This window comes from Engraulis encrasicolus, chromosome 22 (genome assembly GCF_034702125.1).
Source record: "Engraulis encrasicolus isolate BLACKSEA-1 chromosome 22, IST_EnEncr_1.0, whole genome shotgun sequence".
NCBI lineage: Eukaryota > Metazoa > Chordata > Actinopteri > Clupeiformes > Engraulidae > Engraulis > Engraulis encrasicolus.
This window is the reverse complement of record NC_085878.1, coordinates 12527137-12554462: the sequence shown is the minus strand read 5'-3', so window position 1 is coordinate 12554462 and position 27326 is coordinate 12527137. Positions and strand designations below refer to the sequence as shown.

General features: G+C 40.8%; 1 protein-coding gene across 1 annotated transcript; it reads right to left on the bottom strand.

The window, feature by feature from the left end:
- Positions 1-2133: 2133 nt before the first annotated feature.
- Positions 2134-22094, bottom strand: scamp2l (secretory carrier membrane protein 2, like). The gene is made up of 9 exons (XM_063189312.1): positions 21945-22094; positions 19375-19452; positions 12465-12551; positions 10407-10521; positions 9954-10082; positions 8336-8495; positions 7832-7933; positions 6901-7018; positions 2134-5021 (listed from the first exon to the last, which is right to left on the bottom strand). Exons 1-9 carry the CDS (start codon positions 21999-22001, stop codon positions 4875-4877), a joined length of 993 nt encoding a protein of 330 aa, XP_063045382.1. The 5' UTR covers positions 22002-22094; the 3' UTR covers positions 2134-4874.
- Positions 22095-27326: the final 5232 nt, after the last annotated feature.

Genomic DNA, 27326 nt, shown 5'->3' with positions numbered 1-27326 from the left:
TGCAAGAATTCCAGTGAAGAGAAATGAAATTAATTATATTTCACATTTGAGTGCATCATATTTATTGTCAGTAAATGGAGTTTGTGTGAAATTATTTTACACCCATCCTTTTTCGGCCTATCTGTGTGGAGCTTTTGACAGTTTCATACATTTAAAGTTATGTTTAAGTTGCATTTCAGCTACCAAATGATGAGGCTACTGTTGTTGGGAATTATTTTCCTACATGCCTGAATTTAGTCAAATCCTGCTGCCCTGCATAGATTAAAGTGAATAAGTCAATGAGTAGTCAACCCACTGATCCATTTTTCAAAAGGCTTAGACTCATAAGGCTCATTGCCTTGTTACTGAGCCAGCTGCAGGAGTGTATGTTATGGGCAGGACACACAGACCTACTCCACATTTCCTCTCAAGGTTAAACGGGAAATAAATAAGGCATATTGCAGGGATTAAGCCTGTGAAGGATAAAGATAGATGTTAATCTGTATCCGGAATTTTTCGACTGGCCGGAGCGTGTATCATCGCCAGTACAAGAGACAGCATGCAGATGAAAGTGGAGAATAAGTAATGAGTTTCCCTTATCTGCATTTTTTTTTTTTAGCAAAGTCCGATGCACCAGCCAATCTATCTCAGAGGAGCTCAACTTAATACGGAAAATAAAGTTATCACATGTAATTATCTCCCCTGAAGACATAGAAACATATTGTATTTCAACATTGAAAACACATTATCAAGTTCAAAACATGCATATAGAAGGCGGCCATGAGATGTTGTCTAACAGGCAAAAGGAATAATTGGCCAGTTTGGCTAGTGGCTTGATGTGGAAACTGAAACGTTGATATCCTTACTTATGGCGCGGCTAGCGATTAGGCCTTCTGGCCGACAAGCTGGTACAGATTAAAGGGGATTAGGACTGTATTAGAAAGTCGAATGGTGGCAGCGTTAATGCGATCATGGGTAAGCACTAAAACCTATTAATTTGAGAACGATCTTGCCGAAAGATTGGGACATCATGTCTCCAGCTGTCTCCAGGTCTCCAGTCGTCGTTATTATGCCATGTCAATCATCATGCCAAAAATCAATCTGCTTTCACTCGCAGGTCATGATTAAATCAACGCACAGTAAGGGGAATCTGGGGACTAGGTCTGGGCTTGTCCTTGATGTTATAAAAAAAAAGCCCAAGAATAATCCATGAGGGAAAGGTGGCTTTTTATAGGGGATATTTTTAGTTTGGTTCAAGGATGAGAGAAGTAAGATAGTTTCATACTGTGTTTCATGAAACAACACTATTTGTTCAGTGAGAGTGTATTTTGTATAATTCAGAATGACCCAGAAAGTCTTTCTGTCCACTTGGCTTACTGTTAGATCACTGGTGTGGTAATGGGTAATTCATCATTGTTAAAACTTCAAATGAGCACATGAAATATCTGGGAAGAGTGTTAATTTGAAAAATGAAATGCGCAAAAATGAATAATGGGGTGACCTTGATTTCATACTGTCTCACTGTCTCGCGACTCGACACTTCAGAGTGTATTTACAAAACCAGGCTAGACCCCCTGCCTGCAGAGAATCAGCAAGTCTTAATACTTCATATGCCATGACATTTTGGGCAATCCCAAGTCTCCAGATTTGTGTGAGGAGTTTAGGGAGGCCCCTTCTCTGTTTCAGCATGACTGCACCATTGTCACCAAAGCAATAGTCCATGAAGTCCACGCTTGGTTGTATTTGATATGGTAGAACTTGACAAGCACAAACAGATCCCTGACTGTGTCAGACCTCCTTCGAGCCCTGAAAAAAGGTCTGGCGTAGCCAAAAACAACCATCATATTAAGCAGGCTCGCCGACAGGGGGGACAAATGGGTCTGTTTTCGTGGGCCCAGGAAGAGAGGGGGCTCAGAACTAGGTCCTTATTACATGAAATGTGTTGAGAGGGGCCCTTTCAGATAATATCATCCTGGGCCTGGCAAAAGCTGTCAGCAGCCCTGAATACACTTGCGGCATCATCATACAATTAAGAGCTTTTATTTATACATCATAGCCTCTGTGTGACAGTGCATGGAGTTCGCCAGCTTGTATAGTTTGAAACATTATTGGGACATCACTAATCCATATGTACACAAGACAACAGTCTTTGTTGGAAAAGCAGCTGTTTATTGTTCAAAGACAACACATTTGTTCCTTCAGTAATGTCAGAAATAAAAATTAGACGCATTCTTCCTTTTTAGTGACAGCATATTATAAGTTACCAAAAGTACACTTCATGAAACTTCATTTTCTTAGATCACCTGAAGACATAAATCACTTTATAAGAATAGCAGGGAACTTGACGTTTTTATATCATTTGAACATACATATTATTTATATTTAATTATTTATATTAAAATATGTTCTTTGGAAGGAAATTCACGTGCAAGAATGCAGTCGAGCTATTTATATTTCTTAAAAATACAATGAATTAATTTGTAAAAATCCATGTGACTCTGCCAAGACTATGGAAGCATGATAAAATTGGGTGTTTGCGGAGAAATTCAGTGTAAAATTAACTGCTATTATGACGACGAGTCAATAAGTTTGCTGAAGAGCAAAAATGTGCCATCTTGTTGTCTTCAAGACTGTGTTATTTTTAGCATTTTTCTTGAAAGGCACACAATGCTAGTGATCAGGGAATGGGTGACACTTGATGACATTGCTATTTTTAAGCCATTAAATAGGCTGAAAATAGCTCCACCTTGGCAGTATAAAAAGGGCCCTTACATTTAAAACAAGCCATTCAGATTTTTGGATGTGTATTATTCCACTATGTTGCAACCAAGTCCTGTAGCCTAAGCACATTCACAAATGCAGCTTAGCATGACCTGAGCTTTTTTATGGTCAAGATAAGATGCGGTATATCCTCAAACTGTCTCTCCATGGCCTGACCACCAGCATGGCGAACCTTTTTGATCAAAATCGGCAAAAAAAAAAAAAAAGCTGCCAAGGCTCTGAATGCACTAGGCTAGCAAAGTTCTGTTTCCCAGCAAACATAACTCTTTCTGTTTTCATATATCTAATGTTTATTTTATACAGAAATTCTCCTTTATCGGTCTTACAGCTTACACTACATTCTAGAGTGGTGGTGTCCACTTCCCTGTTGCAGAGTGCAATTGACGATAGGTACGAAACATTACACTACACTACACTAGCAAAGCTCAGACTACAAAGAATGGATCAGACAGGCACTATTTACACCCTGACTCTTCTTTACCCTATACAGTTGATTATTTATACACAATAATTAATACAAAGCGACATGAATACAAACATAAAACAGAATAGGAAAGTAGCAATCGCTCCAGTGGAACTTCATTACTGAATTCATGGTTGGGGATGTACTGTCTTCATGAGTTATCAAAAGGGGTGTCGTTGAAAAAGTCTTGTGCTCTTGGATAACAGATGGCTTCTGTTAGACAGTTAGAAGAGCATCCTTTGAATGCTCTACAGGAGTGTTACATGTCATATTTTCATTGCATTAAGACAAGCTGTGAAGTTGATCAATAGTACATGTATTCCATTATTTTTTAAATGTGATATAGACAATTCACCAATGATCACCGCTCTCAAAAATAGCATATATTATATATTTGGATGCAAGTACAATGATCATCGTTTGGTGGTTCTCAACCTTTTTTGAATAAATTCCCCCTGGACCTCATCCTAAGCCCCCCAAAGCCCCCTTGACCTCATCATAAGCCTGCCAATGCCCCCCTTGATATTAAAAAATAAAATTGACTAATGCCTCCCAATGGCAAATAAGCACCGCCCCCTCTCAGCTATATCCTTCTCAACGCCCCCCTACGGCCTTTAAACACCCCCCTGTGGGTCTGTAGAGCCCCCGTTGAGAAACACTATTTTAAAAGATCCGTGTTCTGCAAGATTGAAGTCCTTTTCCCGCTGCATTCGACTGAGGATTGAGTAAGGCATGAACATTCAAATCCTGTTTTTAAGCCAGTACTTAATCATGAAGATGAGGCGAAAAAAATATGCAGATTTAAATTTGTCCTCACTTTGTCAATTGTGCCGCTGAAAAATGTATGTCTTAATCCTGAGCTAGAAGAGGCTATTGGCCAATAGTATATTTTTTACAGTTAATTCTCTAAGTATGAAGGGGAAATGAAATCTTCACTGTACATTGTCACACAACATAATCCTGAAACTGTGCTTCGCTTCAAGTCTCCTTTGGTATGTGTGTGATCCAGCAACAAAAGCAATCAAATATCTGTAACAAAGACTTCTCTACATGATACGCAGAGCATGTGCAAATGCAAATCAGAACTCTACAAGCAAGCCAGACGCCACCATGTCTGGTCGGCCAACTGTACTTCGAGTGCACCCGAATGTAAACAAGTTAAGGGTAGTAGGGCTTTCTTCCAGGCTGACAATTCAGTCCCGACCAAGTGATAAAAAATATGTATGAAAAAAATATTGTGTTGCTGTCCCAAATCATTGCAATGTTCAGCTGAATATTTCTAGACTTTAGTTCATGTGTACAAACCCAATCACCTTTTTACAATCATATCTTGACAAGATGATAAAATGGAGTCAAGCATTCCAAAAACAAAAACTGTGAAAGATGGTACAACACCAGGCAACTTTTTAAGCAGTGTTACCAAGCGACGGTGACTGAACACACGTTGTTTAGGCACTTTATCACCGATAACAGTGTAACTTTATCAGGAGGACTTGGATCAATAGTAGGCAACTTTTTGTGACACACTCACCTAAAAGTAACATGCCAATCAATCGCACTGCTGCTCGGTAACACTGCTCAGAAATGTTGCCCTGAGTATCGTCACCTTAGAGGAGGAGGAGGGGGTGGTGGTGAAGACGTGTTTCGGCTGCTAGTTTCTTTGAAAGGCATTCTGAGCTGCTGTGGATGCCGCTGTGGATGCCGCGCTCTGGAAGGTTTTGTTGGTGACGACACCAGTGGAGAACTCCTGCTGGGCCTTCTGAAAGCTGGCCCCGGTTCTCCTGTACATGCCGTGTACCTGCGGATGACAGGAGCAAAGAGATTTGCGTCAGGCGAATGAGTGGGAGAACCATATCTGGCTGGCGTGTCTCGTAGAATTCCTATTCCCTGCATGACTGAAGCGTAACAGCACCTGGTAAAAAAAACCTGTGTTTTCGGGCTGTCAACGGGTGATATGGGTGTTTTTTCGCTAAAATAATTTCAAGGCTTTGCAGAGTTTAAAAGTAGGTCTCTGCACCTTCTGCAACTGCTGTTCATGTGCAACATACGATGACAGTTCATGATGACTCTGTGTCAGAAATACAGAGACACATATCAGGGGATGGTACTATCTGAAGTGCACAGTCCTCGGTGGCAATGTTTCCACTATTCCTGTCCCTTTACTCAGCTCCTCTCGTCGAGTCTGCTGCCTTACCAAATGTATATGGGGTGTTTGGCTTTTTTATACCTTTATTTTTGAGAGGAGTCGAGAGAGGGACAGGAAATGAGTGGGGAGAGAGAGAGAGATGGGGACGGATCGGCAAAGGACCCGGGCGTAGCAGCCCAGCCGGTTTAGCAGCCCAGTGCCCTACCGTTAGAGCCACTGTAGGGCCATATGTTTTCTTTTTTTAAATTGATAATTGTAAAGCAAGTGTTATTACTTTTGGGCCTCGTAATTTTCAACCATGTTACTACCTTCACTAAATAAGAAGATTGAAGGGATTATTCAAAACCATGTTCACCTTGTTTTTGTCATTTTTAAAGGCAGTTACTACATTGTTTATGTTTTTTGCCACAGTCCTGAATGATTTCCACGTCAGATTGATGTGCTTGCACTGGGGATGTCATCAATTAATCAATTAACAATTTATTTGCTGATTAAACCGTTAATCGATTGAATAAAATGAATTGCAATTTTACACCAACACGACTGATGACAGACCCAGATGAATGATGAAGTGCCTGTGAAGAGGGGTGTGAAGAGTGGGAACACTTCAATCACTTCTGTGCTCACAAAGAAACAAATTAAAATACATTCTGCATGGCACTACATTTATTAACAACAGTTCGACAGAGTCATAATCTCAGATGTGTGCATATGCAGTTGCATTCCTATTGAGGCTATTTGCATGGTTTGCCATTGGCTCTACAAACGCAAATGAACAATCAGAAATCCTAGACATACTAAATTCCTGTACACCTTTGCACAGATGTTGGAGCAAAATATGTCCAAATATGACACAAATTAAAACTTTTAGGTTATTTTGGAAACATTGAGATTTCTGGGCGAAAAATGTCACTTATCAATTAATCATAAGTCAATAAGGTCAACTAACAATTAATGAATGAATCAATAATTTGCATCCCTAGCTTGCACAGTTGTGTGGTGCTGCTTGTGACAGTCACCGCACAGGTGAATGAATGAATGAATGAGTGTGATATCCACAGCTACCGCAGTGAGCTTTGAATGACAGGGGCTACCACTCCCTCTGCTTCCCCTGTCAGGTTCCATATTGCCATGCATGTGGTAATTTAGCACATCAGACCAGCGGGCTGCGGGTGGAGACAAGGATGACATGTTTGTTTCTAAATTGCCTATTTAATCTACTACTGTCAGGCAATTGTGACAGTTCCAACAGATTGTAATAACTGCCTGCAAGTGGGCAGAACGTATAGCGTACATGGTTGAATCTGTAAACTATGTCTTCTACGTACATTCACTGGATGGTAATCTGTGGGGAGTTCTTGGAACAGGAAGGAAGATGCTCATTATTTGTGCAGTTTGATGTGATTAGAATAACATTTAATTTAATGCATGATTTGAGAAGTATGCCAACTCATCTACCTGGGATATAAAATGAAACAATGGGAAATGTATTGAACTGTGAACTGTTTTGAAATGAGCAGGGCTAACGTACCATTTTCAGCAGGATGACTGACAGTACAGCGGAGACTGTGAAGAAGCCGGCCACGACCATCATGAACACAGCCACAGCGATGTTAGTCCCAATCACAGCAATGGAGGCTATCCAACCACTAAAAAACCAAAATGATACAGTATAAATTGAATGGAATAATTGTGTAAATGTTGTACAGCATCAACTATGCACTAAAACAAAGCTTCGCTTGGAGGGAGGGTTTGTGCACATTCCAGGTGTTGAACAAAGAAAGTTAAAGTTACTGTGACAAAAAAGTTTGCCCATTCCTTTGCATTCCCTTTTGATGTCTTTTTAAGGTTATTTTTCTCGTTTGGCAGGATGACATTTCTACCTTACGGCCTCCTTCGGATTCCTCATACCAAAAAGATCAAAAGAGACAATCAAAACGAGGGTGAAAACTTTGTCTCACAGTAACTAAAACAAAGCTTGCAAAAAGAATGTCATAACACGTTCATCGAGCATGAATAAATGTAAAAAAAAGAGGTGGCATCATAGCTTTACCTGGTGCTACGTGTGTCAGAAAAATACCACGTTAGATACTAATTTAAGCTTCTGAGGCCATGTCCTGCATTTGTGCTGACAGCGCAGAGATTCAATTCCCCATACCATTTAGTGAAAAACAGCACTCAGCATCCTATATGCACACTTTCCTAAGTAAGTTGAACTTAGTGTGGGGCTTTGGATAACTCTGCCCATAATTCTTCAGTGTTGTTTACCTTTACAGCCCTGTGTCCACCATATGTCTTTTTACAATACAATCCAATAACCTCACACACCATCTCTCGGCCATAAGAATGACTTAGAATGTTGTTTGCTCATAGCACTACACCTGCCTATAACTTTCCTCCAAGTGTGTGTGTGTGTGTGTGTGTGTGTGTGTGTTCTGGGTTAATTCTCCAGACTCCCTCACCTGTTTCCCCAGCTTGGAATGCCAACGCTCTGAATGATGTAGACAATTACTTGGAAGGAGAAGATGAAGAAGAAGAAGAAGAAATTGAAGGAGCTGTCTGACCTTTTGGAGGGAGAGAGAGAAAAATAGACCAAAATGAAACCGTTGAGTAATTTCACTGTTAAATCATACACTGCAGTGTGTCCTGTAGAATTTTCGTTAATGAAGGTGGTCGGTTAATTGGTTCCACATAGTCACCGGAAAGGCTCTATTGTGCATTTCATTTGAAATATGCAATTGAAAACCCCTAGAAGCATACATTTCCTATGAGGCCAGTTTCATTATATAAATTAAATTCTTTCATTATAAATTTAACTTAAAACGTCCAACAATCATTAGAAAAACAACACCACAAATCTTTTCAGAGGACCTAGTCAAGAAGGTAAGTGTTTGTTGTGAAGTCCTTAAAAATAAAGTACTGTGGGAAACCCTGCACTAAAAGAAAACATCAAGACTGGTACTTACTTGAAGGCTTTGTACACAGGCCTGTACCAGCAGATGAAAGCCGCTGGGCTGAACAGAATGAACCACAGGATAGCCAGGCCGAAATCCACCCCACGCCCGGAGTCAACGGTGAAATGGGCCAAGCACGCCAGCATGTTCAGGAAGAGGGTGACACAGTGGACTGCACAAAAAAAGCACATCTGCATTATTTATGAGCCATCATCATTACGCTCCACATCCATCAGTTTTCTATTAAATTAAGTGTTGCAAAGGGCCCTGATTATTCATGAATAATTTTGCGATGAACACTTAACACAGTGGTGGTGTAATTTGTCTAAATAATACAAATAATAGTGCCTGGTTGGTCGTATATTGATGAAATTCAGGGTCCACTAAATGAAGAATCACTACTTTGAAATCAATTTTACAATTCTGATCCTTCCTTCCAAATTAGTAAATCATATAGACCAGGGTTTCCTAAACTTTACTATGACAAGGCCCCCCATATACCGGTGCATTCTCGTCAAGGCCCCCCTTACATGGGTCGCGCCACAATATTTTTTCTGTGGACCCCCTTTCACAACCATAGTGGAGGGCCTGTGAGGCAGTGTCCCACTGGGATATAAAATAATATCAATAGGAATAGCTTATTTTTGTTATATTTCGTTGTATGTTACACAGTTTATTCAATTATTTATTTTTTGTTGTGCTTTATTTATCCTGCCATCCTGCCGATGCCATCCTAGCACCTCCTCGCGGCCCTTCCAGTGATATAGACTAAAAACAACCACATGTGGTTTAAAGGCACCTTAGGATTACTACTAGGGATGTACCGAATTTAAGGTTCTGCCGAATATTAAATACACTGCTTAAGATTCGGCTGAATCCGAAACCGAATCCGCGAATACCGAATCTTACTCGATCTTCAGCTAGTACATCATGCATCAATGCAGTGAAAATTATTGCACAGTGCATTTTCTTTTTTTAACAGCAAGATGGAGATACTTCATGCTGAAGTAATATTTTATTATTTTATTTTAAAATGTAAAAACATAGGCAAAAACTTCCCTATGCTACGAAGGCAGATAATAACAACATAATCATGTCATGTCACCCTTACGGTGCCTATCCATTTGTCAGTTTGACGCAAGCCGTACCAACGCATTCAATTAATTTTCAATGAAATGCGGCATATATCGTTACCGGACTCGCAAAGCATGTTGGGATTCCGGCACGGCGAGCGTGGGTCCGGTGGCACGTCAAAAAGTTGAGCTCTCCCGAAAGTTATGCAATTAGCAGCGGCTGACGGACTGCGTTACCCAATGACTGTTGAGCACATGAAGATGTCCCATGATACCTGTGGTCATCACGAAGGTGCATTTCCCTCCGTAAAAGTAGATTTTTGATCGAACTTTTGGATATACAAAATATAAACTACAAGCATTTATGTTGCACGTGCTTATGATGTCTGGGTTCAAATGATGATAACGTACCGCTATAATGGATGGCCGGCCAGATAGGATGCGGTTCGGTTGGCGCACTAGGGTTCGGACGAAACCAAACCTGGCACACTAGGATACCTATGAAGCTACAGTATATACCACATCTCGTAGATAGAGTACAGGGAGGATAGACTTACACATCCAGAGGTAGTACATCATCTTGGTGACCCTGTGGTATTCGATAGGAATCTCCTCATTGAAATCCTGATAGAAGCACGGCTTAATGGGGAAAAACTTTGGAAGAGGGGGCCAATTGTTCTCTGGACCTGTGAAGAAGATTAGAGAATCCACATTAACACCCAATGTAGAGGCACCTTTGCAGTCATGTGTACAACCCAAAGTAGAGCAGATTAAAGAAACACTGAGTACTTCTCTTTAGTCCTTCAGAAGTTCAAAGAGGAATTGTTATAATCCATATCAATTCTTCCAAAGTTGTATATTGTACTGTACATGGACAAATAGGAGGGGATTTGAAATCAGAAGGAACTTTAACCCAGTTTCAAGTTAGAAATAACTTAAGACATTATTTGAATTAGTTGAGATGGGATGAGATGTTTCTTCAAGTAGGCACATCACTCAGGAGGTCTTACCTATGGTGGCTCCTCTGCTCTGTAGCTCCTGCTCCTTGCGCTCCAGCTCGGCTGCTTTCCTCTCCAGCTCCTCCTGCTGTCTTAGAAGATTCGCCTGAGCAGCAGTTGCTGTGGCCTGTGACCACACATGAACGCCAATTTAGTAACATGTAATATTATTTTATCATACAGTCCAACAGTCCAAAACACCTTTAGTATGTGACTTGACATTAAAATCCTTGTGATCTGTAGCTGTGATGAAGATTGGCAAGTAGTTCTCCCAGTATACTATATTCTTCAAAATGGCACCATGCATACTTGGCCGGCGCACTTACTCTACATTCATGCACAGCTCGCTTCATAAAAATTGGCCAAGACGACTTGAAATGTTCCTGTAGTACACAAATCTGGAGCAAACACTAATGTCAGAAATGGCAGAAAATAATGAACAGTGTGGTCATATACTCAAATGCTCGTAGGATTCGGACAGAGCAAGTTGTGGTTAAAAGTGGGGTGGACTAGACTGGCATAGGATACATGCAGTATGATGACAAATATTTTGTTATCACACAACAGTGTGGTGGCATTTGATGTCAAATTGAGAGGTAGCTCAGCCCTCAGAGAAAATTGAGAGAATCTTCACCTCAGTGCAGCGTGTGTGTTCAGTGTGCAGTTGCTGGAAGGAAGAGGCAAGCCTGGCAAGTGTGTGGTCTCCATACAAATGGACCCAAAATGTCTTGAAGAGGGCAGAAGTTGTAATGTGAGGTCTTGGGATGAATGAAAGGGGCCCTTGATTATTTTGGAGGCCTGGTTTAGGCAGGGCTCAGAGCACAAAGACCGGACTGGAGGGAGGTCACAACCAATAATGTCTCATGTCTTGCTGGAAATCAAAACCCTTTGTTCCTTATCGGCTTTACATCCCCACCAAGCTCCGTGCACCCCAGAGTGTCAGTGTTCTGGGGGAATGGGTGGTCCAACAACATGGGGCTCATTGTAGATGCTTGTATCTTGTATTAAAAATATGTACTTGTTGAAAGACTCACGCCTCTAGGGGGGAATGCTTTGTGCAAACTTTGTCCAATAATGTTACAAAACCATAGGCTTGGATTAAAAATTAAATTGTCCAGACAATTAGTATAGAACAGAATGTTGGAGAATCTGAACAAGACGTCAGGGGTCTAAACATTATTCTGCAATAGAATAAAACAAGGAAGAAAGAAAAGGGTTTGTGAGCAGGCCAGATTCTTGAGAATGTGGCTAAAACAGATTTTAATTTTGAAAAAAAAAAGTCCAAAATATAGAAGTATATCATCACAGAAAGCCTTGGCAGAGCAGCAGTGTATCGGAACAACCTCCCCATTTTTTAACCTTTTCTCTAAAACAGGCTCTTACTTCTTTTTGTCAACACAGTTAGATACAATTAAAAGTTTTAAGAAGTTTTTTGTATTACCTTCTCTCAAAAAGTATACATGTATATTAATGTTATGCTCTAATACAATATTTTTGTAAAAGTGACGGTGTTGACATGTTATCGTTGTAACAGTAGCAGTGTCCAAACCAATTCACAAACGTAAGAGAAAATGGTAAACTTACAGGAGCTTCATGCTTTGGGCAGCATATTTTATAGGGGGTGAGAAAGTGTACAGTAAAGTAATGAAATATAATACAATTACAATTAAACCTTTAAAATAAATGTACATATAACAGACCCCTTCATCTTTACCTGGATTTTTCCTTCATGAAAATGCAATTGGTTTTCAACAAATTTGTGACTTTTATGAGTGGGACGTGTTTTTGTCAAATAATAATCAAGAATCAAGAATCAGTGATGTAACAAAACCTCCCATTTGCAATATTTACAACAAACATTCTTGAAAGACTCTATCCTTTGTAATGCTAGATATAAGCATTTAAAACCAGTCCTGCATTTTTGGACCACACTGTATAACCCATATCACCGATAAGACATCCCTTAACTTCACCCTTATGGCCCATACCATAGCCTGGCGATATGACCACACAGCAGACGTCAAAAGAACTAACCATAAAACAGCTTTAAGTAAATAAATAAAAGCTGACCTTGGGACTAGGCTCTTGGGACGTCTGCAGAACGGCTGGCTGGGATGATCCCTCTGAGATGGGAATGGTAGTGTCATTGTTCTGGTCCTAAGAGGAAAAATAAACAAAGGGCCCAAGTTTAGTGGATTATGACATGATCATGTGAAGTGACGTGAAAGCCCACCTGGGAAACTCCCAGTGTCATCGTGATTCAGTACACAGTGCTCACTACATACAATAAAATTAAATGTATGCCTCATCAGTGCAAGAGGCAGCTGCAAATGGCGCCCCAAGGGAGCAGTGCGGTGGGGCGGTACCAAGGTTAGGGTACATCAGTCAAGGAGGTTCTGGTAAATTACTCCCCCCACCAACCTGGTGTGTCGGGAGTCAAATCAGCCACCTTTGGGCTACAACCCTAACTAGTTATCCTTGACTGCCTAATAATGTCAATTCTACCTTATTATCTTATGTTATTAGGAGCATGTAAAGACATTTCAAACACTATGTAAACAAATCAAGGCCCCAGTTAGCAGGCTAGGGTCTCAGAAAGGGCTGAATAAAAAAACATGCCACATCTTTGGGTACTGACAAGTGAAGGGTGACATGAGCAATAAAACTCCATGTTGGATGGTAATGGTTGGAATTCTCCTTTAAACTTAACACAGAGCAGGTGTACAAGTCCTGTCTTCACTTTGCCTTTTTCTAATGTAGAAATCTAGACACAGCCCAGCATGGATTGGGTGTTGCATATCTACTATCGACCAAACAATTTTGATGTGGGCCGGCCTGTCAGGCTAGTCTATTCCATTAGGGGGGGTTGTCTTACATTTCAGCCGAGATGACAACCTGAAAACATAGCTCATGTGGCCACAGCTATTTCCAGAGAGGAAGCATAAAAATCAAACCTGTTTTGATAAACACATTGACCGCCTCAGGTTCAGTGTATTCTCTCCTGTTTTTGTTTTGTGCTGAATCTTGTTTCATATGCCATAGCTGCATTGGCATTTTTATGGTGTATTAGTAATATGAAAAATACTAATTACTTATGTAATATACTGTATACTATGCATCTTATATAATGTATACTATGCAAATGCTTTTGTTGTAGGCTTATGTGTCCATTTCTGAATTCAGTTATGTACTGAACTACAAAGATGCCAGTGAGACCAATTACACTTAGCTGACGCTTTTATCCAAAGCGACTTGGTTATTTTACACGGTATTGGTTACAGTCACTGGAGCAATGAGGGGTTAGGTGCCTTGCTCAAGGGCACCTCAGACATTGAGTGCGGAAGGGAGTGAAGGGGTGGGATTTGAACCTGCAACTGCAACCCTCTGATCTAAATCCCTTACCATTAGGCCATGGCTGCCCATTAAATATTTTGACTGATATAATACTGTATGTGGCTAATCTGGCTATACAGTGAGTACAATAACTATTTGATCCCTTGCTGATTTAGTTGGTTTGCCTACTAACAAAGATTAATTTAAGAGAATATATATTAATTTATTTCCATTTCAAGCAAAATAAGTATTTGATCCCCTGCCAACTGATAACAGTTCCGGGCCCACAGACCAGATGGGCACTTCCGATCAACTTGTCATCTGAATTAAAGACACCTGTACATACTAACATGCATAAAAGACACATTGAATCAGCAGAATCAGTCCATAGTATGAGTGAATCAGTCACACTCCAACCTCACCAGCATGGGAAAGACCAAAGAGCGGTCAAATGATATCAGTGACAAGACAAAGATTAAATGGGCTGCAAAGCCACAAGAAAGAGACTGGGTATTAATGACCCAACTGTTGATGCATTTCTTCCAAAATGTGAGGAATACAAAATGACTATCCATCAGCCTGTCTGGGGTTCTATACAAGATTTTACCTTTTGTAGGGATTTGATAATCATGAGAACAGAAAGAAAGCACCCTAGACCTGTACGGGATGAACTAGGCAATGATATCAAAGCTACTGGGACCAAAATCACTGAGAAAACTACAGGTAGCACTTAATGCCACAGAGGTTTAATCCTGTAGTTCACACATGGTACCTCTACTTCAGAAGGAACCTGTGCAGTCCCACCTGAGGTTTTCCAATGGACATCAGACTGGTTTCGGATATGATCAAGCTGTTTGGCATTAACACAATTCAATGTGTTTTGAGAAAGAGAACTGCTGTCTATGATCCCAGGAACACCCTCCTCACCATCATGCATGAAAGTGGTATCATTATGGTTTGAGGGTGTTTGTCTGGCCAAGGCACAGGACAACTTCACATCCTCCACGAATGGATGGAGGGAGACATGTAATGTGCAATCCTGAGTGCAAACGTCCTTCCCTCCACCACTACACTGAAGGTGGGCCATTTTTGGATCTCCCAACATGACAATAATACACAACATACAGTCAAAGCAACGAAGGAGTGGCTAAATAAGAAACATATTAAAGTCATGAAGTGGCCTAGACAGTCTCCAAATATCAACCCTATAGTAATTTTATGGAGGGAACTGAACCTCCCATTTGCCAAGCTACTGCCACAAACTATCAATGTTTTAAAGATAATCTGCAAAGAAAAATGTAAAAAGTTGTTTTCTGGAATTTCTTTTTGATATTCTGTCTCTCCATGTTTGAATACATATTATCATACATTTATAGACTGATCATGTCTTTATTAGTGGGCAAACGGGCAAAATCAGCAAGGGATCAAATGGGTCATTTCACGTGAAATCAGACACTTTGGGACCCGACCGACCCGGATTTCAATCATACTTGGTGTGCCTTTTCAGTAGCAAGGTAGCACCACAGAACTGCATTGGTTTGAATCTGACACTAATATTAAGGGAGAAACAGACTAGGAAAGGTTCACATGTGAGGGTAGGACACTATACATTCAGCCTTGTCAGTGTTAGTCACAAAAAGATGCCTGTGGTGTTGTTTGAAAGCTCTTTTCTGGCTCTACATATTACACAATCACCTTGGAATACAGCTACTCTCAGAATATGAATTATGATAAATTGAAAAATTAAAAATTGAATATCTAAAAAACTTATATTTTAAAATGGCCAGTTCCTTGTCCAAACGTAGCCGGCAATGTCATGAGCAGCACCTAAAATGCTGGTGTTCGGTTTGTTATTCATTTCAGAGAGAATTTGACTCACAAATATGGCGTCATACAGACCACTTACTAATAATATGGTAATACCATAGTAGCATCACATGACAAAACAAAAACAAAACAAAAATGGTCAGTGTCCATGGTCCCAGGTTTCAGAAAACTAAGGCAGAATGTCCATTTATACACACCAAATGATGATATGTGAATGTTTTGAACATTCCTCTCTGTGTACCTGTGCCATCTTCCCTTTACCGTACTTTAAAGAGATAATCAATGGCTACACTCTCATTTTGTACTCTACCAGTGCATTTGAAGCAACAGCTGTGTCTTTTGTAGATAATGTATAAGTAACGTCCCGTTGCAGTTACAGGTTCCACTACCAGAAGCACATCCTGATGATCCATGACAAGTCTATCTGGTCTGAAGGGAAAAGTGAAGGATGGAGATGGCCCATGAGGATGCAGGAAGTTCAGTTTCACCTCTCCAGTGCTCGGCATACATTCCTCAGCACATGCTAGCCACCAGTTTGCCAACATACAGCTACAACATACCCTTTGATGCTTGAAAATGTAACACATTCCTTTACTGAGCTCACTCTTTCAACTCTGCCTTCTCTGAATGCTCAAAATGGCCTAACTTCCACTGTGTCCATTGACAATGGGCAGAAGCTGTGTAGTTTTTGAGTACCTGGAATAGTTCTTGCAGGTTCAAACCTTTTCAACAGGTTCTCAGCTTCATGATGGTACATCTCTGTTGTGGCAAACTGGCAATGGATGTTCTTGACATTATCCTTGACAAATTCAAACAGTTGGTATGGCGTTACAATTTAATTGTCAATAGGACGTTGCAGACTTGCTCGTGCAGCAAGCCATTTAACTGTCCTCCAACGCCATCACATGGACCTTTGCCATGTGATGTGGCAAAAAAGTGCCACTCTGCAGGTATGTGAAAATCTGCCTCGTGGTGGCACAAATTTGTTGTGTTTTTAAGGTTCTTATATTGTGCTCACAGCCATCAGAAAAAAATATAGGATCTTCTTTGGACGTTCTGTCATTGATGAAGTGTCACTGAGGAACTGAATTAGGAGCTTCTGAAACAGATGTACAGCAATTGTATCATGAATGTTGCAGTCTGAAATAACAACAAAACTTTTTTTTTCCCAGTTTCAACTGATCTTGGTAGTAGCATACAAATGGATGGATTGTGGCCTGCACTGGTTGTTCCAGTGAAATGATTGAATAGCATCTTGAATTACAAAACTATAGTTTTAAAAACGTTCCTGGTTCAAGGGAGTCAGTCAAGGATAATGTCAAGAACATCCATTGCCAGTTTGCCACAACAGAGATGTACCATCATGAAGCTGAGAACCTGTTGAAAAGGTTTGAATCTGCAAGAACTATTCCAGGTACTCAAAAACTACACAGCTTCTGCCCATTGTCAATGGACACAGTGGAAGTTAGGCCATTTTGAGCATTCAGAGAAGGCAGAGTTGAAAGAGTGAGCTCAGTAAAGGAATGTATTACATTTTCAAGCATCAAAGGGTATGTTGTAGCTGTATATGATGGCAACTGGTGGCTAGCATGTGCTGAGGAATGTATGCCGAGCACTGGGGAGGTGAAACTGAACTTCCTGCATCCTCATGGGCCATCTCCATCCTTCACTTTTCCCTTCAGACCAGATAGACTTGTCATGGATCATCAGGATGTGCTTCTGGTAGTGGAACCTGTAACTGCAACGGGACGTACTTATACATTATCTACAAAAGACACAGCTGTTGCTTCAAATGCACTGGTAGAGTACAAAATGAGAGTGTAGCCATTGATTATCTCTTTAAAGTACGGTAAAGGGAAGATGGCACAGGTACACAGAGAAGGAATGTTCAAACATTCACATATCATCATTTGGTGTGTATAAATGGACATCTGCCTTAATTTCTGAAACCTGGGACCATGGACACTGACCATTTTTGTTTTGTTTTTGTTTTGTCATGTGATGCTACTATGGTATTACCATATTATTAGTAAGTGGTCTGTATGACGCCATATTTGTGAGTCAAATTCTCTCTGAAATGAATAACAAACCGAACACCAGCATTTTAGGTGCTGCTCATGACATTGCCGGCTACATTTGGACAAGGAACTGGCTATTTTAAAATATAGGTTTTTTAGATATTATATTTTTAATTTTTAAATTTATCATAATTCATATTCTGAGAGTAGTTGTATTCCAAGGTGATTGTGTAATATGTAGAGCCAGAAAAGAGCTTTCAAACAACACCACAGGCATCTTTTTGTGACTAACACTGACTGATATATTCAAGGCTGAATGTATAGTGTCCTACCCTCACATGTGAACCTTTCCTAGTCTGTTTCTCCCTTAATATTAGTGTCAGATTCAAACCAATGCAGTTCTGGGGTGCTACCTTGCTACTGAAAAGGCACACCAAGTATGATCGAAATCCGGGTCGGTCGGGTCCCAAAGTGTCTGATTTCACGTGAAATGACCCAAATACATATTGGACTCACTGTATGTGTTTAGATACAACATGAGCCACAACCCCTTGACTTAACACCTATCAGAAGGAATACTCCCTAAAAACCTCTGCAGTCTTGTGTGTGCGCATATACTGTATATTGCAAGAACACAGACACGCTCCTGACTTTTATTGGCATAGGTGAGGGGAGTGTCAAGACTGCATATTGCTTAAATGAAAACAGGGAAAACAACAATATTGTAGATAATAACTCATATCTGTTATTATTATGCAACTAAACAACACCACACACACTGGAGACTTTATGAAAAAGATGGCACAGCATTATTGGGTTTGCACAGACACAATTGAGGGCAGCATCAAGTTTCATATTGGGATATGTGAAAGGCCTTGATAAAACAGCCTTTTATCAGTGTGTCCTACACACAATGGCAACATGACAAAGGTCTAATGTTAGTCTTGACATGATCTGACAATGTGTCACCCTTCCTCTTAAATTCTCAGCTCAAAGTTGTCTTAGAATATTTTTAATTGATTGGAGGTTGACCACAAGGTGATCTTTACTAAATGGATGAAAAGTGTATATCACATGCCAGGTTTGAACACAAGTAACCCTTTATAGAATGGAAAAAGCAATACATTTGAAGCAATCGTCAGCCACTTCTTTAGCTGCCAACTGTCAAACATGAGATCATTCATTCATAAATGAAAGCAATTACAACCATGTAGTCTTCATTGCATAAAGCATTGTGTACATGTAAACGACCAAGACATTAAAGTTTCTGCAGTGCTACTGTAACTGAAGTGTTCCTGTGCAGTCCGCCACTCTGGGCTCGAACACGCCACCTACCAGTCAACGCTCCAGTGTGGGCATGGGAGGCACAGCACGATACCACTGATCTAAAGGGCCAGTCCCATAGCAAAGCGCTTTGGGAGGGAGATTTACTAACATTCCATGCCACACTCTGCTAGTTGGCCTCTGTTACACTACGATTAAATCCCATTACAGTTTTGCATGAGAAACTATATGGAACACATCAGAAAATGTATGTGTAATGTACTGTTTTCATATTGGGTCAGTCTCATCTCGCATACAATTTGTCAAGAGAAATATAGCCAAGGAGGAGATGAGTCACTGTTGTGTAAAAACCTTATTTTCAGCTACCCCCAGTCTAGTCATAAATGTTGTTTAGAATAACACAGTACACTAGCCTGTTTTATTAAGCAGTATATGCTCCTTCCTGCATAAACTTTGTTGCCCATTTATGGGGCTAAAGCAATAAAAGTAAAGCTCTGAGCTAGTAAAAACACACTCACCAGTCCACCTGCTGAGAAGGGGTTGAATTCCTGAATTCCATCTATGGTTGAATTGGTGACTTGTGTCACTGATGGATCCTGTAAACATATCAATATGTATTTTTTTTTATCATTATAGCAAGGAATCGATTTTCATACGAGTTACCCCTTGTCCAAAAATCTCTTGCTGTAAAATGTCTCATCGCTTGTTAAAACATGACACGCCTCTTCAAAATTCAAGCAGTTACTTGCGGGTGACAAAATCCCTTTATGTCCAAAAATACTACTGTTAAGTATTGGTCACTATCAGCAAGCCAACCTGCAACATCCCACAGGACATAGAAATCTGGATCTCTTCTATGATTTAGCTACATTGTTCTGGACATGGCAAAGTGCCAGAGTAAACAGCGTTTAAAGTTGTCATGTAAATACAATTAAATTTGACAGTAGAGCTGAATATGTTACCAAATTACGAACATCGTATTTAAATCAGATGTTGAACCAACTGTGTGTTGTTTTTTACAACAGCAGTGGTCGCTAAGTGGATGTCACCCATGTTTAACCAACATGAAACTTGACTCAAATAGTCAGAAATGACAAAAGCCTTTGAGATAGAGAACTGATAAAAAACCAAGCCATTTATAGACTTGACACTCACAGTTCATCTAGTGTATTTCATACTTACTTCCAGTGGGAATTTCTTTTTTAATAGTTTAATAGTCAACAGGTTAATTTGCATGATGCATGTGGTGTCAAATTCATCAAGTAGTGATCATGGTTCATCTGAATTATGATTCAGTGAAAATTGTGTGTGTGTGTGTGTGTGTGTGTGTGTGTGTGTGTGTGTGTGTGTGTGTGTGTGTGTGCGTGCGTGTGTGTGTGTGTGTGTGTGTGTGTGTGTGTGTGTGTGTGTGTGTGTGTGTGTGTGTGTACACTCTGGTGTGTGTCTGACAATGCAACAACTATGTAAGCTTTTACCACGCCTGAGCTTGACTTTGCCTCTATTCTGTGCCATCGTTAAAATTGTCTACGATGTGAAATGTAATGTAAAGCATATAATCAAAAGACAAGAGTAAAAAAAGGAAAACAAACGGGTATCTATTGATACAGTGGAGACTGAATTGCCATTGTTGCAATATGGCTTTCAAATATTAAGAGTGTTGTACTGTTAAAAAACTGTTAAAAAAAACTGTATTGTTACTGTGAAAAATGTGGTTGCTCCCAGTACAACGAATACTAGATGAAGTGAATTTGATGTTCATCTCATGATGCAGTTTTTGTGAGGCCTTTTGAAGACAATAAGATGCTTCAGTTGTCTGGATGAAAGTGTTTTTTTCTCCCTCTCCGCTTTTGTGTCTGATGTGAGTTCATGGCATCATGGACCATAGCTCCCATCTCTGAATCTGTCACAGTATAATGCAGACTGTTCGGCAGCATCAAACACTTTGCTCAACAAACGTTACTCTCTCATTAGCTTGTCCTTCGACTCAGTCATGGATGGCAAAATGGGAATGCATTTACATAGCACTTTCATAGTCACCACTTATAACATAGAATGCCTCATCTATCACATGTTGCAGTGGATGCTTCATTTAAGTTAAAAAAAAAAGTTAACATCAAATGAATGATAATGACAAATACATACAACAATGATTATGCAACCACTGGGTGATATCAATCATTTTGTTCATTCTCAGCTATCAATTGGCTTGGCCTCAGATATCTTTTACTTCCTGGACTTTCTGTCCCTCTCTGGGCAGAGCCATGGGATCAGCACACAAAAAAGCGCATGGCCTCATGCTTTTGCTTTTTACTGTTGAAACACAGTTTATCTGCATAAATATTATATTATATTACATTAATTATAAATACCCCCATCATGCCTGACAAGGACCATAATGGTCCCTATACATACTGAATTGAGTGACCCCCATCTAGCTATAATAACTACAATGGCTGCCATCAGTGTCCATTATAAACAAAAGTTCAGAGGAAAATGGTCAGGCCAGGTAAGAGAATTTACTAAACTTTACTGAATGGTTGGCTAGCGTGTCAGTCTGACCTACATAACCTGGAGTAGTACACACAGCAACTCAAGACTTATTGGTCCTGCAAAGCAACACCAATGCAATGTCACTGGCCTAACTATGGCATCCTTGACAACAAAGTGGATGTCTCCAAAGGGAAAAAGATAACTTGGGCTAGAACACTATGGCTATATCCAATGTGGCAAGCCTATCTCGGTGACGTTGGTTAAATAAACATTACAAGTCCAGCAGCACTGATCGCATGTCAGGAGACTTGTCAACATTTTAATATACGACATTCACCAACAGCCTTGGCTAAAGCCATTATATACATTCGTTTGTTAGGCCTACAGGTGAACATCGCCAATAGGCTATTGTATTTTTTCGTGTGGGCCTTCCTAACACGTCCACCCAAAGACAAGAAGGACAAGTCTAGTTGTTTCGGTGTTGTCTATCAACCGATCCGACTGGTTCCCTTGAACCACTATACAATGACAGAAGGTTAGGCTAGGCTAGAATCCTCCTGAACTTTCTTCAGTGTTTCAGTAATTTAACATCCTTTACCTTGAAGGGGTTCACCTCCACGGGATCCGCGAAGGGATTCTCGTCGAATCCTGACATCTTCTCACAAACTAGGTGTTGCCTGAATTCCTTCAATTTGTTACAATTCCCACGACTCCGTATTCGTGCTATGTGAAACAAATATCCACCACCTAACACGTCATCCAGGTAATATCAAGTCCTACCGGATGGGCGTAGTAAGTGCGCACGCGCATAGCGTTCAGGTGTATGCTGAAGCCCACGCTAGATCAATTTGTATGTGACTGAATTACAGAACTCAACTCCGTCTCGGCCTAAGCCTTAGATTTATGTCAAATGGGAAATGCATGTCCCTTTTCAGTTTTAGTGGCTTGTTTTGCTTTTTAGATTTTGTGGAACCTTTAGTGTTTCTTTAGCCTATGATTTGTTGAGGTTCCACAAACTGGAGGAGAAGAGATAACTGCTGATCCAGATCATTTGAGAAGTCACAGATGACATGTACAGGCCTACGCAGACAGGCTTAATTTAATAGTGTTATTTCAACACTTATAGAGTTACATTTTAACAGACATGGTGTTGGTAAGTGTTGAATTAACACCCAAAAGAATCTGTGTATTACAGAAATGGTCCATGTGGCCCATCACCATCATGGGCAGAATGACAACTTGGGCTTGCCTTGCTGATACAGATACCTTCTCCTCTGTGCCTTCTAGTGATCTCTCCCGAACGGTCTTGATTTTCGTCCATCATGGTTTGGTGGAATGGGACTATCCCTCAATCCAGCCTGGGCATTTGATGATGTGGCAGCTGTCTTGCACGCTCTGCAGAGCAGCATTGGCGTCAACAAAGTCCTGTCAAAAATGTCTTTCTCCATTGTCCCAAGTGACCCTTTGTCCCCCTGAGCTTTGAGCTTTCAGGAGTGTTCCAAAACCTCAAATAGAGTTATGCTAGTTTCAGGCATTCTCTCTCACCATATTTTAAAAAGTCATTCTTGCATGAGCTCATCATTTTAAAGATAGGGGGGGGGGATTTTGGGCTTTTATTTGTGATAGGACAGTGAGATAGACTGGAAGCAAGTGGGGAGAGAGAGATGGGGAAGGGCCGGCAAAGGACCCGGGTTCGATTCCCGGGTCGCCGGTGTAGCAGTGCCCTACTGCTTGAGACATGGCAGGCCAAAAAGAAACATGTTTGACTGTGGGACAGAAAATATTCTCTGGGTAAAAAGTTGTGGTCGGGTTTTGCGTGAGCATCTTGTCATTTATAATTATTATTGGTCCAAAACCATGGCCAGTATTGATACTGACCAGACAAATCATTGTTTCTCCTTTTTCAGCCACCCGTTGCTCGAAAACTCATTTTTACCATCTCTCTGCCGCAACATTTGTAGACAAAAAAAGGTTCCGAACAATTCCTTTTCTTTTTCTTATTTCAACCGTATACATGTGTCCTTGGACAATATCCAGATTCAGGGTCTCCACCATTTGCTTTAAATTTGTGAACCAATTTTTCACTAACCAACCACTTTGGGGCTAGAGGCTGCTGCCCATGAGGCTGAGACGGGGTCCAGTCTGCAAATGCTTTGCAGTTTTGTCCCAGAGCCCCTGGAAACCTTCATAGGCCTATCCGTCTCTTTGCAGTGTTGCCAGCCTAAAACTATTGATTTCTTCTTTTCTGTGTGAACTGCTTAGTCTGTTTTAGAACATCATCCATCTGCAGGAGGGAATTGATATTTTCTCTATCTTTTCATAAGTTGTTTTTGTCATTTTGCCTTATGCTTATCATAATCGCATCATAATTGCTTGCACACTTTTTTGCAGAAGTTATGTTTCACTATCCGGTCTCTCCCTGATGTTTTAGAACCATGAATGAATAGCAATGAGGGACTGAGTTTGTGCTTTCCTTCACTTGGTGCAAGAGGATTGGCAGTTGCAGTGAGATGGAAGTCGTAAAGGAACGTGAAATATTTTTTCTTTCTTTGAATTCACCCATGTTTTAGCCTATCATTTGAATTCATCATTGTTGTCGAACTATGCACAGTGACTTCTGACACTCCTGGATACTTTGTTGGTCACTTGGTGTTGGGCTCTACAGTATGTGCCACTCAGCTAAGGCACATGTGACACTGTGGACACTTTATAATTTGGTGTGTGTGTGTGTGTGTGTGTGTGTGTGTGTGTGTGTGTGTGTGTGTGTGTGTGTGTGTGTGTGTGTGTGTGTGTGTGAGAGAGAGAGAGAGAGAGAGAGAGAGAGAGAGAGAGAGAGAGAGAGAGAGAGAGAGAAGAGAGAGAGAGAGAGAGACAGATACAGTGCCCTCCATAATTATTGGCACCCCTGGTTGAGATGTGTTTTTTAGCTTCCAATTATTTTATTTTTTTTCTAAATAATATGGGACCTTAATGGAAAAAAAGAGAAAAATCCAACCTTCAATACAAGTGCATTTATTCAGTGGGGAAACAATCCCACATAAAGAAATAATTATTTGACATCAAATAATGTGTGTCACAATTATTAGCACCCCTGGTGTTAATATTTTGTACAACCCCCTTTTGCCAACAAAACAGCACCTAATCTTCTCCTATAATGTTTCACAAGATGGGAAAAGACAGAAAGAGGGATCTTCAGCCATTCCTCTTTGCAGAATCTCTCTAAATCATCCAGAGACCTGGGTCCTCTCCTCTGTACTCTCCTCTTCAGCTCACCCCACAGGTTCTCAATGGGGTTGAGGTCAGGGGACTGAGATGGCCATGGGAGGAGCTTGCTTTTGTGTCTGGTGAACCATTTCTGTGTAGATTTGGCCATATGTTTAGGGTCATTGTCTTGCTGAAAGACCCAGTGACGACCCAGCTTCAGCTTTCGGGCAGAGGGCAACAGATTTTGATTTAAAATGTCCTGGTATTTCAAAGCATTCATGATGCCATGCACCCTAACAAGGTTCCCAGGGCGTTTGGAAGCGAAACAGCCCCACAGCATCACTGACCCACCCCCATACTTCACAGTGGGTATGAGGTGCTTTTCAGCATGCGCATCTTTCGTGGTACGCCAGACCCACTTAGAGTGTTTGTTGCCAAAAAGCTCAATCTTGGTCTCATCTGACCAAAGCACACGGTCCCAGTTGAAGCCCCAATACCGCTTGGCGAACTCCAGACGCTTGCGTTTATGATTGTGAGTGAGGAAAGGTTTTCTCCGTGCATGCCTCCCAAACAGCTTGTTGGCGTGTAGACAGCGCCTGATGGTTGATTTGGAGACTTTGTGACCCCAGGATGCTACCATTTGTTGTAATTCTGTAACAGTGAGCTTTGGAGATCTTTTGATTTCTCTTACCATCCTCCTCACTGTGCGTGGTGGCAAAATAAACTTGGGTCCTCGTCCAGGCTTGTTTACCACTGTTCCAGTTGTTTTGAACTTCTTAATTATTCCTCTCACAGTGGATATGGGCAGCTGCAGTTGAGTGGCAATCTTCTTGTAGCCTCTGCCTGACCTGTGAAGGTCGACGCACATCTGCCTCACTTGTATGCTGTGTTCCTTTGTCTTTCCCATGTTTAAGAGTGGATAAGAGAAATGGCCTCTGTGTCACGTCATATTTATACCCCAGGGAAGCAGGAAGTGATGAATTACTAATTAAATGTTCCTACATACTCTGGTAAGCTTTGTAAACTACTGTAGAAATGACAGAAATGCTTCAATTATATTTATTTCCTGGGAATTGTTAAGGGTGCCAATAATTGTGGAACAGGTGATTTAATGAAAAATAATTATTTTTTAGTCAGGGATTTTTTTATTTTCTTACAATTCATTTGAGTTGAAGGCTACATTTTCCTACAATTTTCAGTGTGACAGTATTCTTCTGCAATAAACACTGAATTTATTTTAAGGCTTTTAACACATCTCAACCAGGGGTGCCAATAATTATGGAGGGCACTGTAGCTGCCTTGGCTAAATGTATAAGAGTGAGCTACAGTATATATAGTATTATATGTGATGTGTGTAATGTCTCGTGGGTAATGTCTTCTGTATTTATTTATGTATGTAGGGCCTATGTATGCTACTTGGCACCTTCATTTCCCTCTGGGATCAAGAAATTATACTCTACTCCAGTGGTTCCCAACCTATGGGTCGGGACCCACCTTATGGGTCGCCAAAGATCCACAGGGGGTCGTAGAGCCCTCTTGATTTTAAGGGGTTTCATTTTAAATATATACTGTATAGCCCATGTTGAATAAAAGACAAAGCATTTAACTAATAAATGCATAGAAGCAACAAATTGTAAGTGCTACATTAAACATTTATTCTATGTTTGACCAAAGACGAATTGAGGAATAAAATAAGTAAAATGAGTTTTCGCAGGAAACAGAGGGCATCTTGTGACACGCATCTCGCGTGGTTGGGTCACTAAAGATTACAATAGTAAAAACATGGGTCCCTTAAGAAAAAGGTTGGGAACCACTGCTCTACTCTACTCTACTCTAGCCTAGGCTACTCTACTCTAATTCAGGGTCATAACCCAGGTAGCAAGAACCGTTAAGAACAGTCGGCCAGATCTGGGCGGAATGCCGGCACTGTCGGCTGAGTGTCGGCTCGGCTGGAACACTGGTTACCGTGACTCAGCCAACACTTCATAGAACACTGAAAATAACTGTCACTTCATGCAGTAACCGAGCCAACACTCAGCCGACACAGAAAATAACGGTCAGTCTCATGCAGTAACTGAGCCAACACTGAGCCGACACTGTCGGCATACGGTAATAGGACCATTATTGGGCCGCGGACAAAGCCAGAATCGGACCGACTGTTTTCACTCGTGAAAAAAGGATCGGGCCAACAATGGGCCAGATAAACTTTGCTACCTGGGAATTCACTGAATCTTCACTGCCATTCCATAGTCCATTAAAAAGAAGAAGAAAAAAATGGATTTTAGGCCTTATGTGAACTAAAGCTGTCCAAACCACTTTAGAGTAGGCCTATGTTTATGAGCACATGGACACATGGGTGCCACTAGGGGTGTTACAGATTCTAGGGGCCTAACAGAACTGGCAGGGCTCCTGAAGGAGGCTGAAGACATAATTTGACATTTTGGGGGCCCAACATTTCAATCTTTCATGGGGCCCAACAATGTTAGCAGTCCCCCTGCATGGACACATAGGCTACTGTAATGAATATGTGGGGAATGCAATGGTAGGCCTAACTGGCTACATATCCATGCTGTAGGCCCACAAATAGGCCTAGGAATCAAACATAGTTTTGGTCAGTTTACTTTACCAATTCGGCGACATTTTAATTGTGACCAATTTTATTGCGACTGAGCGCTCTCAAAACTAATGGATATTTCCAAAGGTGGTGGACTGACTGTAAGACTGTAGCCCAACAGGCCAGTCCATCCAGAGCCACGTTGTGGAAACATTTAGGCTT

Bases quoted from the DNA above. Each gene is read 5' to 3' on its own strand.
- scamp2l (XM_063189312.1), bottom strand. From the start codon at position 22,001: ATGTCAGGATTCGACGAGAATCCCTTCGCGGATCCCGTGGAGGTGAAC. The intron at 8,496-9,953 runs GTAAGTCTATCC...TTTTTTGTGCAG, and splicing joins GATGTACTACCTCTGGATGT to TCCACTGTGTCACCCTCTTC. The intron at 5,022-6,900 runs GTACGTTAGCCC...TGTCATCCGCAG, and splicing joins CAGTCATCCTGCTGAAAATG to GTACACGGCATGTACAGGAG.